This window comes from Dreissena polymorpha, chromosome 7 (assembly GCF_020536995.1).
Source record: "Dreissena polymorpha isolate Duluth1 chromosome 7, UMN_Dpol_1.0, whole genome shotgun sequence".
Lineage (NCBI taxonomy): Eukaryota > Metazoa > Mollusca > Bivalvia > Myida > Dreissenidae > Dreissena > Dreissena polymorpha.
The window spans coordinates 85,616,158-85,635,947 of record NC_068361.1 but is presented as its reverse complement, the minus strand read 5'-3'; the positions used below and the strand labels follow the sequence as shown (position 1 = coordinate 85,635,947).

The following is a 19,790-nucleotide window of genomic DNA, read 5'->3' as shown; positions in this document are numbered from 1 at the left end:
AATAAAAGAGGAGTGCAACGAAACAAAGAGCGGTGCAGTAAAGTGTTTAATGCACTTCTCCTTTATTTAATGCACTGCTCTTTTTTCATTGCACTCTTCATTTATTTAGTTTTGCACTACTCTTTTTTGTATCTCGTTCTCTCGACTTAATAAATCATTCCCACAACATAGTTAACTCGTTCCCTCTAGTTAGTATGTTGTGGGAACGAGATAGAAAAAAGAGGAGTGCAGTTTATAAAAAAAAGGAGTAAATGTCATCTCTATTCCACTGTACATCTAAATATGAATGCAAACATGTCTGTATAAATTTAGTTTATTCTCAATCATTTAATATTAACTAGTTATATTTGTTTCAAAATATATTTAAGCATATTGGTATATTTAACTTTGCTCTGAATAATTGTTCATTGTTTTTTTATTCTGCCTCTTCTAACCATGTTAAGGATGGCCCCCACCTTGCCCCTTAACTGACCGGTGGGTCATTTTTATTGTCATATGGGCTGGGATGGCCATGGAAGGAAGAAAGTGTAAGATTTTGAAGGGACTTGTTTACATATTTTGTGAGAAGGTTGACTAACATACGTCAGTAATATAACTAAAAGAAATTAATACAGCAACAAATTTAAATTAAACAAAAACAGACATATACCGGTAACTACAAATTATACAAATATATAGCAGTACATATTGTATGGTATCGTAATATGCTTTTACTGTTTTTTTAATCTGTATACTATTTTAAGTAGGCATGTTTTAATAGACATGCGTATCTTTGTTTAATATTTATTTTATGTCATTTCATAAACTGTATTATTTCCGTTTTAAACCGAGACTGTACGATTTTGTCAAATATTTATGAATTTATATAAAACGTGTAAAAACTTATTATACATATATTTCAATATAAATTAAATATTAGTTAAGAAGGACATGTGTCTAAAAATGCGAAATAAGCCATATATTTACATGTAATTCTGAAATCGACAATGTCTGTACAGTAGAATTCGCCAGCATGTATATCATGCATGTACGATGTGAATCTAAATTTTGTTTTACGGATCATTTTAATTTACTGCAACCATATCTATTCATACGACACACGAACACTAACTCCGAACCTAATAAAAAGATGAATGCTTCGGTCATTGTAGGAAAATATGTACGAAATATATTCATCACAATCGGCTCAGGGCGCTAATTTGTCTTTGCTGCATTTTATGAAATTCGTCTTCAAATATATATTTTTTCTTGCCTATTTTGTGTTATTGTAACCTATTTTAATCAATTTATTACAATTTAACACATACAAAAATCGTATAGTCTCGCTTTAATAATATTTGTTAAAATAAATTGGGAACTTTTTAACCAATTTATGTAATATTGTTCCATCTTAATTTGTAAAGAAAATTACACTAACACAGGGCATCAACAAGAACGATCAAGAACGTGTCCTTTAAATATTGCTCAATCTGTGTCAGTTTGCAACATGTATGGGGAAAAATTGTTGCCTTGTTTTACTGATAAGGGATTTGATTACAGAACATGAATATGTCTTTAAACATTTTCTATAAAATATGTGTTTGTCATTTTCAGTAAACAAATTGACTGCATAATGTTACATCAAATACTGCCAGGAGAAAAAAAGCGAGAATTTCTAGCTGCTTACCTACTCTGGAATGTATGGGTTTAATTTTAACCTACGCCTTATATATTTTAATTTGAGTAAAGATTTATGTTATTCAAATAAAAGTTGGTTTGCTATATTCTCAAATCTTTTTTCTAAAAATAAGGGATGTACAGTACACTTCACGCGTTTTCCCCCAAAAACGCGCTCTCTCCGCGTTTTTTTTTCTGCTAGCGAGTGTTCACGCGGTGTTGAGAGAGCGAGGTGAACTCGATAAAATGCTCGGCGTTACGCCGCGTTCGCTAATTCCCGCGGCGTGTATTACTTTAGCCTAGTCGGTAAAAATGCAGACAATTTCCGTTCTTATCAGTGACCGCCGCGCAACGCCGCGTTAGCAGTGTGCTATTGGGCATGCCAAAAAATAAAACATTGTTATAATAAATTGTTTAAATACTGTAGTATAGAAAATTAATACGTATAAAAATTATGTTTTTTAATTCAAAGGTACGTCTACAATATGAATGAATATAAGACATTTGACAAATTAATATTTAAATCATAACACATATAACACAAGAATAAATGTTCCGTAAAATGTCCAAGTGATAATAATCATTAGTAATCCGAAACACACTACGATTTTTAATGTAAACACGACGTTTACAAATGCTTCCAATATACAGTCATCATGTATATTTCCCGACAAAAGCGCGCGAAAATTATGCTGCAATGTACAAGGTCAAGCTCCTGCAAAGCGTGCGTGTATTGATTTTTTTATACAAACTTTGTAGCGCAGAGAACATTGAATTTTTTTTGATTTCGGTTAAAAGTTTCTTTGGTATTTTTTAACAAAATTATATCGCGAATAAGTTGATATTTCCTCCAAAATAATTTCAAATCGAACACGCCGAATCTTTATCGTTACGGTATTTTAGTAGAGTAATTATTTTAACAGTAATTGTACTGTAAACTGATTAAAGAAGACATCTGGGCGGAACTGGATTTTAAGTGTTTGACGTTATGACAACACGCAAAGCTTGTCTACTGACCTATTGTGTAGACTGCTGTCTGCGGTGTTTTGACAAAAGGGATTTACATGTGTTAATGTCACTCTGCCGATTTGGTCCATAATTACTGGTAAACATTGTTTTGAATGTCGACGCAACAAGAATACAACTGTGCATATTAAATGCAACTATCAACTCAATAGTTACCACCTTCTTTTAGCAATCAATGGAAGCGGCTTTTCTTTGATTACGTCAAACTGTCAATTCACACAGATTTGCGAGATGTTTAAGGTCCTTGGTCATTTGTTTACATGTTCAGTATAAAAAATCACCTGCTAACATGAAAACTTTGGATAAAATTATCAAAATAAAAACACTGTTGCAAACTGTGTTTATATTAATTGGTAAGTATTAGTTAAAAGACGACGTTTTGTGTGTCGTAAACCGAGTTTTTTATACAACAACAACTACTTCTACAACCACGTCGGGATCGATCTATCTTGGTTGTTTTTTTAATTGTAAATATTATACTACATGTACATGTATGTACTTGTAATAAATGTAATTTTATTTGAAAAACAGGAAGTCAAACAAAATTAAATTGGTCGTTATCTCGTAAAACGCGGAGTTTCCCCCCGCGTTGCCAACGCCGAGGGCCGCCGCGTCGGCTTATCAGTTTTGCGGATCGTTAACTGCCGCGTCCAAAATCATGCAAACGCCGCGTCTCGCGGGTTTTTCTCAATCTCCCTCCAGGTCAATCCCCGCGGAGTATGGAGGGAAATTGGGGAAAACGCGTGGAGTGTACTGTAGTTGACACTTGTTCGTAATTTCATTTCATCGTTCCTCAAAAGGTTGTAACTCTGTTGCTCTGGTCTCTTCCCTATCATTGAGTATTTAAATGGTAATTAAAATGAATGGGTTTTGGTTTCCTTTTATTATGCCCCCTTCGAAGAAGAGGGGGTATATTGCTTTGCTCATGTCGGTCGGTCGGTCTGTCGGTCTGGCGGTCCGTCCACCAGGTGGTTGTCAGACGATAACTCAAGAACGCTTGGGCCTAGGATCATGAAACTTCATAGGTACATTGACCATGACTCGCAGATGAAACCTATTGCTTTTGAGGTCACTAGGTCAAAGGTCAAGGTCACGGTGACCTGAAATAGTAAAATGGTTTTTGAATGATAACTCAAGAACGCATACGCCTAGGATCATGAACTTCATGGGTAGATTGATCATGACTTGCAGATGACCCCTATTGATTTTGAGGTCACTAGGTCAAAGGTCAAGGTCAGGGTGACCCGAAATAGTAAAATGGTTTCCGGATGATAACTCAAGAACGCATACGCCTAGGATCATGTAATTTCATGGGTAGATTGATTATGACTTGCAGATGACCCCTATTGATTTTGAGGTCACTAGGTCAAAGGTTAAGGTAACGGTGACCCGAAATAGTAAAATGGTTTTCGGATGATAACTCAAGAACGCATACACCTAGGATCATGAAACTTCATAGGTAGATTGATCATGACTTGCAGATGACCCCTATTGATTTTGAGGTCACAAGGTCAAAGGTCAAGGTCACGGTGACCCGAAATAGTAAAATGATTTTCGGATGATAACTCAAGAACGCTTTTGCCTAGGATCATGACACTTCATAGGTACATTGATCGTGACCCGCAGATGACCCCTATTGATTTTCAGGTCACTAGGACAAAGGTCAAGGTCACAGTGACAAAAATCGTATTCACACAATGGCTGCCACTTCAACAGACAGCCCATATGGGGGGCATGCATGTTTTACAAACAGCCCTTGTTTTTGTTTAATTTGAGTTGCAATGCTATGAGGTTAAATTTTATTTACACTTATATGTATCATGAATATTGCTGGGCCAAGTGTGAGGTTGACCGTTCCAAGGCGGTGACCCAAGCTTTATTTTTATATATGTTAATGTTGTTTTGTATTGTGCTGTGTTGTACTATTTGGCAATTGGTCACTTGCCTTAAATTAATGACCAACTAATTGCATGTCACTAACATGCAATACTGCTCCAGCACCTGGAGTTTCACTTCTTTATTTTCAATGAAAAATTTAAAGATATTATGTTATTCACTACAGTAAACATATAAGAACAATGATTAAAATATTCTACGTCTTCAGAATATCCACAAAACATGTGTTTATCATAAATCATCATACATGCCAGACGTCCCGATCTCGGCGGGACAGTCCCGCTTTTGGGCCGTTTGTCCCGGCGTCCCGATATGAGACGATTTGTCCTGACATTCGTAAAAAACGATGTAAGGTCAATAGGTTCCCAATAAAATTAGCTATTCAAGCTCTGTTTCGCTAACACTTACCACTGCTAATCCCTTTATTGCCCCCAATTAACAACTCGATTCTACTTCTCGTGTGTACCAGTGTTGTTTATGACACCTTATCAGCGTTTTATCAGCTAATTATTGATTTTATTAGGCATTCACACCATGGTTGTCTTCAAGATAGTGGTCGCTTATTGCTATCGATAGTTGTATTATAATGAAATAAATGTTGAAAATGTGTTTGTTTTTGTCTTTGTTTGAAACGGTTTACAAAACAATTGTTTTGTAAAATTAACTCTACGTCATTAATGAGTCTTTTACATTCAATGTTTAGTTCCAAAATAGCGGAATAATCCGAATGTGCAATATACTAAAATCGCAAAAAACAGTCCAATAAGTGATACCCATCCTGTGTAGTGTAATTGGGTGTAATTGTAATAAAAACAACGAGGTGCTAAGCACGACATTTTAACCCTAGTCCAATTAAGCTAAAAACAACGAGGTGCTATGCATGACAGTTTGACCCTACTCCAATTAAGCTGCGACAATTGTAACTGTTCGGTAATTAGTTTACTGTAACCCGTACTTTCAGTGAACTGGATCACCTCCCCTGCGTTAATGTTTGCCATTGAAAGTAATATAATAAGTATTGTTGTCGTAATGTTCCAGATTTTGTACTCTAAAAAGATGAATATTATCTTCGTTGTTTGCTATTGTCTTATTTAATAAAACTGTTATTGTTATGTTTAAGATTTCATGCTTCATATCAGATGTTTTATGCCTTGAATAAAAGTATCAAGAGTTTTTAATAGTACTAAACTGACTACAGTAAAGGTGGAATGATCGATCGTTTTAGGTGTCCTGCTTTTTGGTCAAATGTCCCGACAATTTTTTTATGGAATGTCCCGCTTTTGACCTAAAAAATTTTGGCATGTATGTAAATCATTAGAAATATAAAAAAATTATAACGATGCGCACACTATGACAAGTTTTGTCCACCAGTTTATACTTTTAAACATAAAGATTGACGTTTTTAAACGCACATTCCAATGACGTCATACTGTGGATTCACTTATTTTAAGGAGGTCTCATTTTCTCCAATTTATGGAATATTTACCAATAAGGTTTTCCACATTCTTCACGTTAAAAGTGAAACGTTGAATCAGATCAGTCGTAACACCCTATGCTGTTATGTTTGAACATAAGACGTTCTTCTGACGTTGATATGAACTCTTTGTAAAAATATAAGTACAACTTTGGCATGTTAAACTTTTATGTGAAAATAAGTTAATAGATGCACAGCTTTTAACATGCTTTTTCAAACTTTCAATGTGTAATGAACTGCTTTAATGCTATAACCATAAAAGTATACGTACATCTGCAATAAAGCCTGTCTATAGTGAACATATCAAATGGCACTGAATTCAGAGAGACATATACCTGTAATACAAGTATAAAATTAATTATTGCAAAATCTAAAAAAGATAAGCATTAATTTCTTCCTGCCTTTCAAGTCCAAATTTTAAACATTTTAGTATTTTAATTATAATAGACATCTTTTTACACACAAATATAATACCTAAAAATCTTATCTTTTACTGTAAATGTAGTTTTCATTGAAAACATCTTCTTTCTATTAGAAAGAACTTTCAATTAGAAAGGTGTTGAAACAATTAGATTATTTTACCATCTTAGTGGGAGAACAGTGTCTTTTATCAACATAAACACGGATAAAGTCATATTTCTCCCTATCTAATTACCCATTAGAAGAATAGTTTGTGTTTCCTTTTGATTTAAACCAAATAAAGTAATTCCTTTACAAGGTAAGGGCTTCATATTTATGCCCCCCTTCGAAGAAGAGGGGGTATATTGCTTTGCACATGTCTGTCGGTCCGTCCACCAGGTGGTTTCCGTATGATAACTCAAGAACGCTTGGACCTATGATCATGAAACTTCATAGGTACATTGATCATGACTCGCAGATGACCCCTATTGATTTTGAGGTCACTAGGTCAAAGGTCAAGGTCATGGTGACCGGAAATAGTAAAATGGTTTCTGGATAATAACTCAAGAACGCTTATGCCTAGGGTCATGAAACTTCATAGGTACATTGATCATGACTCGCAGATGACCCCTATCGATTTTGAGGTCACTAGGTCAAAGGTCAAGGTCAGTGACAAAAAACATATTCACACAATGGCTATCACTACAACGGAGAGTCCATATTTTATTTTTTACCTTGAATAAGGGGCATAACTGGCTTATGGTAAAATGATTTATGTGCACTTAAATTCTTTTGGCACATGTATTACCTCTCAATATGTATGAAAACATATTGTGCCAAAGAGACCTAAGTGCTATTAAAGCATTCTTGCAGTCATGAAAAGGATATAAAGCATTCTGGCATACAAAGGATTTGTCGATAAGCACTTAGTGCACCTTGGTTCTGTCGCATATACTATGTTGTATACAAGATATGAATCCAGGGGATAGTGCAAATTGAAGCGTATTGGAAAAGCTTTCTCAACGTGCAAAAAAGTGATTTTTGATATAAAAGTGCACTTACCACGTTCTGGCTCTAACCCCTCGAAATAGTTTAATTGAATACTGATTAGACTGCCCTTTTCCTGTGACCTGGCTCAAATATTAGAATTGTCATTAATGAAATGATGTTATTTCAAACATTAATTCAGTGTTTTTTTCTGGTCCCTCGGCATGCTTGGGATCAATGACTCCAGCACTTTTGTGTTGAGAGTTTAATACTGCTTCAAGCGATGCTAGGGGGCATGAGAGATGTTGCACCTTCCATTATCTCTCATGAACAGACACAATAAAACTGAGTCGGCAATATTTGACATAATTTTTGGTTTGGTTGCTCTAGAGGGATCAAACAATTTCAGAATCTACCTAAATGCCTAGTGGTAGAGTGTCGACTTTGATTGCAGGAGGTCGGCTGCGAGTGTGATCCCCAGAAGCGGCGTTGAAAACTAGCCAACTTTGTTATCTACAAGGCTGCTAAACCTGATATACTAAGATAATGTGAATATTCTCTCACATGATGGTCATCAGTCATATTATATAAAAACTCACAGCAGTAGTAAACAATGGGACAATAATTTTGAACACATCTTTCATTTTGTCTTGGACACTTTTTTTTTTTTTTTTTTTTTTTTTGAGTTTGACATGGCCTAGATTTAAATATGTGACTTGTCTTTACCAGCACTCTTGTGACACAGCTAAAGCGTAAATGTACCATTGAAGATGACCTAAATCCAGATTTGCTATTATTGAAGTGTGGAAAGTATTAAGGTTGTGACAAGTAAGCAAAAATGGGTTATTTCCGAGAGGCCACAACTGATATCTGACTGTTTTAAAACAAGAAAAATCAGTGCCTGATTTAGATTGCCTTATATAGTTCAATACAAATTAATTTTAGAAGCCTGGTAACAGTTTAATGTTAATGTTATCAATGTGTCAGACCAGGGCCTTGATTTTGAAATCAAGGACATGCATGGTCAGATGATGTGATTAAAGATTATACATTTTTTCAAACACATACAAATGTAAACATGTACCAGTAACTAATTTAGATGTTATAAATAGAAAATTAGAAAATGCACTAAGTTAGAAGGCCTTTGACTTTTCTGCTGGTGCATTGGCACACTAGGTTGCTCGGTTGCAATGGTTTGATGGACTGCTTGGAAGTGTAGTTACATTATATACAGTATATCAAACTGTATTTTTTGCAAATATGTTTGCATCTAGTATACTTTCATTGATAATATTTACAAAATTAATGTATATGAATGATAAAATTGACTGCAATCATTCAAATGATACTGAAATCATGACAGTCATTTATACTGATAATTATTTAATATATGTTGCGTGACACAATCATGTACATCGATATCAAATTAGATGATACTGTAACTTCAGTAATAAATTTCAGTGAATTAAAATAAATCCAAAATGTATGTCACTCCCATCTTTCTCCCACAGCGCGCATACCTTAAGGTGTATACCTATCCAGATCCAGATACATGTACAGATCCAAAAATATTAAACATAATTATGTATCATGTTGTTTAGAGGGGATGATTTTTAGCCGGATTTTTTTCGAAAAAATCTCGGCTTATAGATTGATGTTGTCGGGCGGGCGGGGGGGGGCGGGCGGGCGGGGTGGCGGCGTGCTCGAAAATGTTAAAGTTCTTATTTCATGGTATAACTTTGGTATGCTTGGACCTAGAGTCTTCAAACTTGACATGAAGGTTGGCCAGGATTAACAGATGACCACTGGTCATTTCAAGGTCATTCATTTGAAGGTCAAGGTCACTGTGACCTTCAATATAAAAAATGTTAAAGTTGTTATAACTTTGGTATGCTTGGACCTAGAGTCTTGAAACTTGACATGAAGGTTGGCCATAACTAGTTAGTAACCACTGGTCATTTCAAGGTCATTCATTTGAAGGTCAAGGTCACTGTGACCTTGAATGTAAAAATGTTAAAGTTCTTATTTCATGGTATAACTTTGGTATGCTTGGACCTAGAGTCTTCAAACTTGACATGAAGGTTGGCCAGGATTAACAGATGACCACTGGTCATTTCAAGGTCATTCATTTGAAGGTGAAGGTCACTGTGACCTTCAATATAAAAATGTTAAAGTTGTTATAACTTTGGTATGCTTGGACCTAGAGTCTTGAAACTTGACATGAAGGTTGGCCAGAACTAGTAAGTAACCACTGGACATTTCAAGGTCATTCATTTGAAGGTCAAGGTCACTGTGACCTTGAATGTAAAAATGTTAAAGTTGTTATAACTTTGGTATGCTTGGACCTAGAGTCTTGAAACTTGACATGAAGGTTGGCCAGAACTAGTAAGTAACCACTGGACATTTCAAGGTCATTCATTTGAAGGTCAAGGTCACTGTGACCTTGAATGTAAAAATGTTAAAGTTCTTATTTCATGTTATAACTTTGGTATGCTTGTACCTAGAGTCTTCAAACTTGAAATAAAGATTGGCCAGTACTAGAAGATGACCACTGGTCATTTCAATGTCATTCATTTGAAGGTCAAGGTCACTGTGACCTTAAATGTTAAAATGTTAAAATTGTTATAACTTTGGTATGCTTGGACATAGAGTCTTCAAACTTGACATGAAGGTTTGCAAGCACACTTAGATGACCACTGGTCATTTCAAGGTCATTCATTCTAAGGTCAAGGTCACTGTGACCTTGAATGTAAAAATGTTAAAGTTCTTATAACTTTGGTAGGTAAAAATGTTAAAGTTCTTATTCCATGTTATAACTTTGGTATGCTTGTACAATTGAGATCAAACTTTCCTAATTGTCAATTCAAGTTCATATTTGTGACCTTAAATGTTATTGTTGTTCATGTATATGCATGCATTCAAAACATAACACAAGGTTTGCTCATGCCTTGAAAAGTACTTACATTTCATTTTGACCTTTGAACAATATTTCAGTAATTTAAGTATTGCATTGACAAAAACACGAAAGGTACTTTCCTGTCATTTAAATCAAAAATCCGGCTTCAATGCGGTCATCTCCGACCGCGGAACTCTTGTCTCTCTGTTGTACCAATGTATTGTTTAACTTCTTTAATCAGTGTGTTTAAATACATATAAACCTAGCTCCAGAGTCAAAGCTTCAGGCAATGAATATTTCACCCCCTGATCTTTTTTCTAATGGATATTTTAACTAGTTCCTACATTCAATACAGTCAAATATATGTTAAAAAGTATCTGTACACATTGGTAGTTTAATTTGTACTTTTAATATTATTTTTAGCCAAAGGCCAGCGGGGCCTACGTCATGGTCCTGTGTCTTCCGTGCGTGCGTGCATTAACTTTACCTTTAAACATCTTCTTCTCCTAAAGTACTGGTCCAATCCTGATGAAATTTTTCAGGAATGTTTCTGGGGTGAACCTCTTTCAAATTTGTTAAAATTATGCCCCTGGGGTCAAATTTGACCCTGCCGCGGGGGTCACAAAATTGAAAATTTGCTTATATAAGGCCTATTTTGTGAAAACTTTAAAATCTTATCGTCCATAACCATTGGGCCTAGGGCTATCAAATTTGGTATGTAGAGACATCTAATAGTCCTCTACCAAATTTGTTCAAATTATGCTCCTGGGGTCAAATTTGACCCTGCCACAGGAGTCACAAAATTAAACATATGCTTATATCTGGTCTATTTTGTGAAAACTTTACAAATCTTTCTCGTCCATAACCATTGGGCCTAGGGCTACCAAATTTGGTATGTAGTGGCATCTTATAGTCCTCTACTAAGTTTGTTCAAATTATGCCCCTGGGGTCAAGTTTGACCCTGCCCCAAGGGTCACAAAATTGAACATATGCTTATATAATGCCTTTTTTGTGAAAACTTTAAAAACTTCTTGTCCATAACTGTATGGCATAGGGCTACCAAATTTGGTATCTAGTGACATGTAATAGTTCTCTTCTTAGTTTGTTCAAATAATGCCCCTGGGGTCAAATTTGAAACTGCCCTGGGGGTCACAAAATTGAATATATGCTTATAAAGTGCTTATTTTGTGAAAACTTAAAAATCTACTTGTCCATATCCTTCGGGCCTAGGGCTACCAAATTTGGTATGTAGTGACATCTTATAGTCCTCAACCAAGTTTGCACAAATTATGCCCCTGGTGTCAAGTTTGACCCTGCCCGGAGGGTCACAAAATTGAACATATGCTTATATAAGGCCTATTTTGTGAAAACTTTAAAAACTTCTTGTCCATAACCATCGGGCCTAGGGCTATCAAATTTGGTATGTAGTGACATCTATTAGTCCTCTCCCAAATTTGTTCAAATTTTATCCCTGGGGTCGAATTTGACCCTGCCCCGGGGGTCACAAAATTAAACATATGCTTATATAAGGCCTATTTTGTGAAAACTTCAAAAATCTACTTGTCCATAACCATCCTGCCTATGGCTATCAACTTTGATATGTAATGACATCTAATAGTCCTCTACCAAATTTGTTCAAATTTTATCCCTGGGGTCAAATTTGACCCTGCCCCGGGGGTCACAAAATTGAAAATATGCTTATATAATGTCTATTTTGTGAAAACTTAAAAAAATTCTTGTCCATAACCATTAGGCCTAGGGCTACACCATTTGGTATGTAGTAACATTGTATAGTCCTCTACTTAGTTTGTTCAAATTATGCCCCAGGGGTCATATTTAACCCTGCCCTGGGGGCCACAAAATCAATTATATGCTTATATAGTGCCTACCGGTATTTTGTGAAAACTTTAAAAATCTTGTCCTTAACCATAAGGTATAGAGCTACCAAATTTGGTATGTAGTGACATCTACTAAGTTCTCTTCCAAGTTTGTTCAAATTATACCCCTGGGGTTAAATTTGACCCTGCCCGGGGGTCACAAAATTGAACATACGCTTATATGGGGCCTATTTTGTGAAAACTTTAATAACTTCTTGTCCATAACTATTGGGCCTAGGGCTACCAAATTTGGTACAGGTATGTAGTGACATCTAATAAACCTCTACCAAATTTGTTCAAATAATGCCTCTAGGGTCAACTTTGACCCTGCCCCGGGGGGTCACACAATTGAATAAACGCTTATAAAGCGCCCATTTTGTGAAATCTTTAAAAATCTTCTTGTCGAAAACCATTCGGACTATGGCTACCAAATTCCTCCAATTAACTAACATCAATACACGATTTTCTTCGTTATTTCAAACATTCCTGACAGGGTACCGCTTTGTTTACATATTTCGCTAACATTTTGACGCGCGTAGGTAGGAACTCATTACCGCTTCCGAAATGTGTATTCATACTATTGCCTTCGAGGTACTCATCCGATGTTTGACGGAAAGGGCCGAGGATGTACGATTGTGGGTCAAGTTCCCCACGGGTACTACTTCCCCTAACCCCCCAATTTTTTAGCGGATCCGTGGTCTAGTGGTAACACACTGGCTTCACAATCCAGAGATCGCTGGTTCGATCCCCCGCTGCACCTAACCTACTAACTCGTCTTTCACATGAGACGTTAAACCGAGGTGCAGTGTACTAGGTGCTATACACCGGGCACTAAAAGACCCAGGGTCACCTCTGGAACGGGGTGTCTCCTGTATCTATCACTATCCCCCGTAACCAACTAACACGTCTTTCTGGGGGCGATGGCCATATGAGAGACAATCATGGTGAACTCGATAAAAAAAAAACAACAACAATTTTGTCCGTACCCAAACTTTTTGTGCCCAATTTTTTTTTTGTACCCAAATTTTTTTTGTACCCAATTTTTTTTCGTTACCAATTTTTTTTTTGTACCCAAATTATTTTTTTTTGCCATTTTGTTTTCGAACCTAAATTTTGTTTCGTACCCAAATTATTTTTTTGGCATAAATTTTTAGTAACCAATTTTTTCGTACCCGCAAACACAATTGTTGTGATGTAGATAAACTTAAATTGATGCTTGAATATCCATCCTCTTTAAAAGCATCGTCACACCAGTACTTTGATTTTACACTTGTATCGTTAAACGCGTGTTCTGAAAGATTTTATCTTTTTTAAATTGCATTTGATGAAAGAGTTTTAATGAGTGTATTAAAAACATAGCATTTATACTATTTTTACAAAGTTCATCTCAGTACACTATAAATTTCGAAACATTTGTTCTGGAAGTAAACGCAGTATAGAGAAAACATTATATATTGTTCTTGCTCAATTTTTTTATTTAAATACACAGTTTATAAATGAACATCATTATAAGCAAACTGGGCACTATATAACTTAGAACTTCACGTCAGAACTTAAAATTAATTGAATGTTTTTTCATGACAATATGATAAGAGCAACTCAAACATGTTCGATAAAGCTATATAATGGTATTGTTTTGCGTGTTTTTGCTAATTTAGGGACAATGACAAATGTATTCATATGTACTCTGATTGCTGTTTTCTTTAAGTATTTGTTCATATGTAAATGTTTACGCCTCATTGATTTTTTTGCAAAGTGGGAATAGTACCGGTACTAGCCCTATTGGGAAACATAAACTAATCTCCGCTGTGGGAAAGTTCTTTAGATCTCCCCCATAGACACCAAGTACTGGTTCTAGTCCCAGGAAACGGACTCGAGGGCGTTTCAAATAAGCCTTAGGCTTTCTATGCAATCAAGCTTAAATAATTAAACTTAATTAAACCGTATATTGGGAAAATTCGCGAATAGAACACTCTTCCAAGTGGGTTTTATAGTATTTTTAATTGCTTGGCGCTTAATTGCACAGCCCCATTTAAATATTCTTTCACATGCCTATCCTGGTGAAATGATGTTTCATTTCTCATTTGGGACATACACTTAACATTTGATACTTGATTTTTTATATAATAATAGTTTGCATTTATCAGCATTAGTTTATAATACGTTGGTGTTTTTATCTCAGGATTTGTTCACTGAAGTAGCAAACTGGCATGCCCTTATAAGGAGAATCAGTAAAGAAGGCGAGAAGGCGTATCTTGGGCTCAAATAATTTATTTGTGATCATGAAAAATATTTGTTTCAAATAGTAATGAGCATGACCTTATCATGGAAAACAGTAAATTTCAATATAAACTTTTTTTAAATCAACTATTATAGGTAGATATATTGTTTAAGAATAATTTTAAAACCTATATTAATTAAAAAATTGTTAAATAAAATTCATAGTAATGAATCATTCATTTTGAAACGTAGATATAGACGACGTTTGTATAGTGTTTTTCCCAGGAGGGCAAAGGGGCATGGCGCATTACTTTAAAAAAGGGCATTTTAGCACGCAGTTTAGGCAAAAAAGGGCAAAAACGTTCCGTGAATACCTGAATTAGGGAGAAACATGTAATTGCATCAGAGGCAGTTGTGGAAAAAATATAAACAAGCACATTTAATGGTAATAGATGTATTTAACTTACTATGATTTATATTTATATATTTACCTTGCAATGTACATTTAAGTTCCATGCTGTTTCAATAAACTGTACAGCACGACAAACATAATAAAGCAATATATGCATATGAATCTGATTATACACAGATCCACTAACATATAAATGAAACCATGTTTGTCTTATCCCATTTTCTAACAATAATCTTGACAGATGTTTAAAATAACATTGCGAGTAAATTGATTGCTAACAATATGCCAACACTTGTTTCCGTGACATACATCCACCGAGTAGATTACAAATAAATAAATAATGTTGTTGCTATCTAAAACATTTTTATGCATCGTTGATTATCACAGACATTTCATTAATCCCTTCTTAATGTATAGTCTCCATCGTTAATTCGATCGTTTACGACATTATTTGCCATTTTTGCCGAGTCAAAATTTAATTCTGTATAGTCCGCCATGTTGATAAAATGTCAAATGATGTAAGCGACTGGTGCACATAGCAACGTTCAATCGTATACGCGATTCGCATTTTGTTAAATTAGTATACGTCTCAGTAATTATTTCAATAATTAGATCTAATTATCTTAAAGACGAATACGATAAAGAACAATTTTGTTTGTGATTTTAAATGTAATTATGCGTAAAAATATATGTTTTGATATAACTTAATAATGCATGCAATGCACAATTGCCACGAGAATAACATCAAGTTTTTCATCAAAAGTCTCCGAAGTAATGATTTTATCGTGGAGGAGTACACATTGCCGACCAAAAAGTGCACTTCGGGTATAACATAGCCTTCGGCATTATCGATTGATACTGACACGGGGTTATTCACGCATGACATATTCACAGCTTTGGAGCAGTCAGTAAGACCTACCTATAAATCGAGCACTGTAATAGATTAAATCTGCTCAATTTATAGTCGATTAGACGTTGACGTCTCTCGAGTAAATCAAGCACAGTCGGAGCGTCACAGACAATCAAGGAAGCTGATTTTGCGGACCAAGTTAGATCGTAAGGCAATAAAGATGTTATTGATAAGGGCGCGTGGCGAAATTTGCCTTTGAAAAAAGGGCGCGTGGCGAAATTTGCCATTGAAAAGGGCAGAGTGGCGATCCGGGAGGGCGGCGTGGCTTTTCGCCACGTTAAAATGGCCTGGGAAAAACACTATTGTATGTACGATCAGAAAGAATATCTCAAAATAGCAGATGCTGGGGCAATGCAGCCATTAAACCGGGCCCGAAATAAAGAGAACTTGATCATGTTAAAATATTATCTAGTTTTATCTTTCACAGAACAAGCTTATGAGATGACGCAAATTAGCCATTTACAATCTTTTGAGAACGTAGAAAACATTTAGTTTATTGAGAGGTTGTTTGTTCGAAAGATATTAAGTCTAGTTAAGCTGTTGTTTCAATTTCTCGTGTGCTTGTATATTGTGAGTACCATATTTGTCAAGATGCTATTGCATTTGGACTTGAATAAAATGTTTCCAATTATGGAACTATCTACATAAAGATGTTATTAAAGCCTATGTCAATGGCATGCAAATCGTATTTGAACGGTCAAACTGCAAACCTTTAATCAAAATATTATGGCATTGCGCAGAATGCTAAATAAAAATAGCGTGTATTGATAGTTTACGAATGCTTTATTTGCTACATTCATGTATTTACATGCATCTTGTTCATTTTAGAACTAAGACCAAAGAAGGAATGCACTCATGTGGAAGTTGAACACGAAATTAAAAAGATAGGGAAACATATTCACGATGGCAGGCTTGTCGAGCTAAGCCGAGCATACATTGAGCATGTGAAAGACTGCTTGAGTGACCCAGGCTCTATTGAACAAGGGGGATATGGAACTGTTTATATAAGTGAGTCGTTTATACAAATATCAAATAATTTAGAAAAAGTATATTTGCTTAGTGACATCACGTTGAGGGAGGGTGTAAGGGTGTAGACATAGTACATTTGTTGCATGGCAACCCAAAGACACCCTTGTAACCGCTTTTGCTTGCGCGTGAAATGAAGTGATTGCGCTTGCACGTTTTGTTCGACCAGCTGCAAGTTGTTGGAGAGAAGATGGGCCCCTCCAGGATTAACCAAAACTTAGACAAAGAATGAGGTCCAAAGAATTATGGCCCTTGAGACCGCAGCGATGACCAGACTGAGCAGGTTGTGGACACGCGGTTTTATCCGCTCCCCATTAAGTATAGGCTTACAAGTCTTTTTTATGTCTCCCACTATAGTAGTGGGGGACATATTGTTTTTGCCCTGTCTGTTGGTTGGTTGGTTTGTTGGTTGGTTGGTTGGTTGGTTGGTTGGTCTGTTGGTTGGTTTGCACCAACTTTAACATTTTGCAATAACTTTTGCTATGTTGAAGATAGCAACATCATATTTGGCATGCATGTGTATCTCATGAAGCTGAACATTTTGAGTGGTGAAAGGTCAAGGTCATCCTTCAAGGTCAGAGGTCAAATATATGTGGCCAAAATCGCTCATTTTATGAATTCTTTTGCAATATTGAATATAGCAACTTCATATTTGGCATGCATGTGTATCTCATGGAGCTGCACATTTTGAGTGGTGAAAGGTCAAGGTCATCCTTCAAGGTCAGAGGTCAAATATATGTGGCCCAAATCGCTTATTTTATGAATACTTTTGCAATATTGAAGATAGCTACTTGATATTTGGCATGCATGTGTATCTCATGGAGCTGCACATTTTGAGTGGTGAAAGGTCAAGGTCATCCTTCAAGGTCAGAGGTCAAATATATGTGGCCCAAATCGCTTATTTTATGAAGACTTTTGCAATATTGAAGATAGCAACTTGATATTTGGCATGCATGTGTATCTCATGGAGCTGCACATTTTGAGTGGTGAAAGGTCAAGGTCAAGGTCATCCTTCAAGGTCAAATATATGGGTCAAAATTGCTCATTTAATGTCACTTCTGCAATATTGAAGCTAGCAATTTTATATTTGAAATGCGTGTGTATCTCAAGGAGATGCACCTTTTGAGTGGTGAAGGGTCAAGGTCAAGGCCATTCTTCAAGGTCAAACGTCATATAGGGGGACATTGTGTTTCACAAACACATCTTGTTTTTCTCTATCCTACTTTACTATTGAGATCCGTAGACGCTCCGCGGCGACACTTTATGCAACATACCGGCCTTCGATCACTAGTGTCTCCGTATACTTTTCCGCATCTCCGACATGAATCATAAGGCCAACCTCTGGAACAGCAGCACTTATTGGCCCACCACACCCCTCCCTCCCATTGCAACCGTCAAACGACCAAAGCTGGCTTGGTTTTGACCCGTCATCAGACACGACTAAATTCGAAAGAATGTGCTCCAGAGCACGCTAGAGGGAGGTTTGACGACGGCCCAACCAGTGAAGAGAAAAGATGATGATGATGATGATGCTGATGATGATGATGATGATGATGATGATAATGATGATGATAATGATGATGATCTCACAAAAAAGGGACCGACTTGACAAACAAACACTTTAAGGGACAACAGCATAAGACTGAAATCCGTATGACGTGTGTGTGCTTACTAAAATGATTTTCATGTAGTAGCACAACGAAAGGCAGATTTCACAAAGAGGCTTCCGAATTCCAGATTCGTCGAATAGATAATGGTTTAAGAAATGTTACTTTACTTTTTGTCTCGTGCCATGGCTTCAGTTGATGATTGCCATCATCTCCAGTAAAACGTTCGACAATTTTTTTTCACTGCACTTCGTATATAATCGAATCTACTCATATTCTTAAGTCAAAGAAGAAATGTGTTAATATGAAATGTGCATAGTAGCTCTTTTATTAGGCCATCCTAAGAATTCAATAATTGCAACTGTTATTCTGATTTAAGCGAATATGAGGTCACGTAGATCGCTCTAGTTTACTTAGGGTACATACATTTGGGAGCACAATTGATGTACATCTCTTGTTTTCTTATTTATATATAAACATTTTTATTATTATAGACTCAGGCAATTTCTTTCTTATGAAACTTAATCTTTGCTTTGGATTATACACGTTATATTTTCTCGTCCGTTGAATGCTCTAAAAACGCTTCCAAATCGCATATTCGTCAAACAGACATTGGTTTAAGAAATGTTACTTAACTAATTTGTCTCATGACATGGTTTCAGCTCGCAAACAAGTGGATGGTTTCCGGCAAAGAATAGTTCTTAAAGAACTCAGTGTTGATGATTCACCGGAGTCACGTCGCGAGGATAAGGTTCACATTCTTGCCTCTGTAACAAATGTAAGTCATGCAAATTTTCTCATATTAAAGCAAAATTAACTTATTCATAACTTCAATTAAATACCCTGTTTACTGGTTTAATGGGGAAGACAGGCTGGTCTCAATGTGTTCGTGACTTTGTGCTTATGATTATAAAGTGTGCCCATATATCATTATACTAATCTTTATGGGAAACAAGCTTGAACTATATATACAGATTTTGCAATGTGTGATTAACGATTTGTTCGCAGTCTTTGTTCAAATAAAGAAAAGTGAAAATATACTTCACAAGCAGAAGAGAAAAAAAAATGTCACTGACAGAAAATTCAGAAACGCAAACAAACGTAATAAATATTGTATCATGAAATTGGTATTGAGCATAACCTCCATCGAACATTAATTTGAATTAACCAACGGTAAGGTTCAATACATTACATTTAAGTTACAATTTAACATTTAAACCGTAACAAACGAATTTGAACTCCGATGAACGGTAAAAAAGACGCCCTTTTAATGGTTCAAATAACCAAAGTACAATTATAGCTTCATTTTATACATGTATACTACGTTGAATAAGTTTTTGTAAAATACTCACCATACAAACGAATAAAACCAAATGACGGTCAAAATGATTTCAAAGCATACAA

At 35.8% G+C, this 19,790-nt stretch overlaps 1 protein-coding gene across 2 annotated transcripts in view; it reads left to right on the top strand.

The window, feature by feature from the left end:
• The window catches only part of LOC127837562 (uncharacterized), a 77,269-nt gene that overhangs the window by 28,294 nt on the left and 29,185 nt on the right, over window positions 1-19,790 (top strand). For both annotated transcript variants that reach the window (XM_052364755.1, XM_052364754.1), the window contains exons 5-6: window positions 16,582-16,761; window positions 19,049-19,164. In XM_052364755.1, the coding sequence (XP_052220715.1) occupies window positions 16,582-16,761; window positions 19,049-19,164 (296 nt within the window). The remainder of the gene's footprint in view (window positions 1-16,581; window positions 16,762-19,048; window positions 19,165-19,790) is intronic.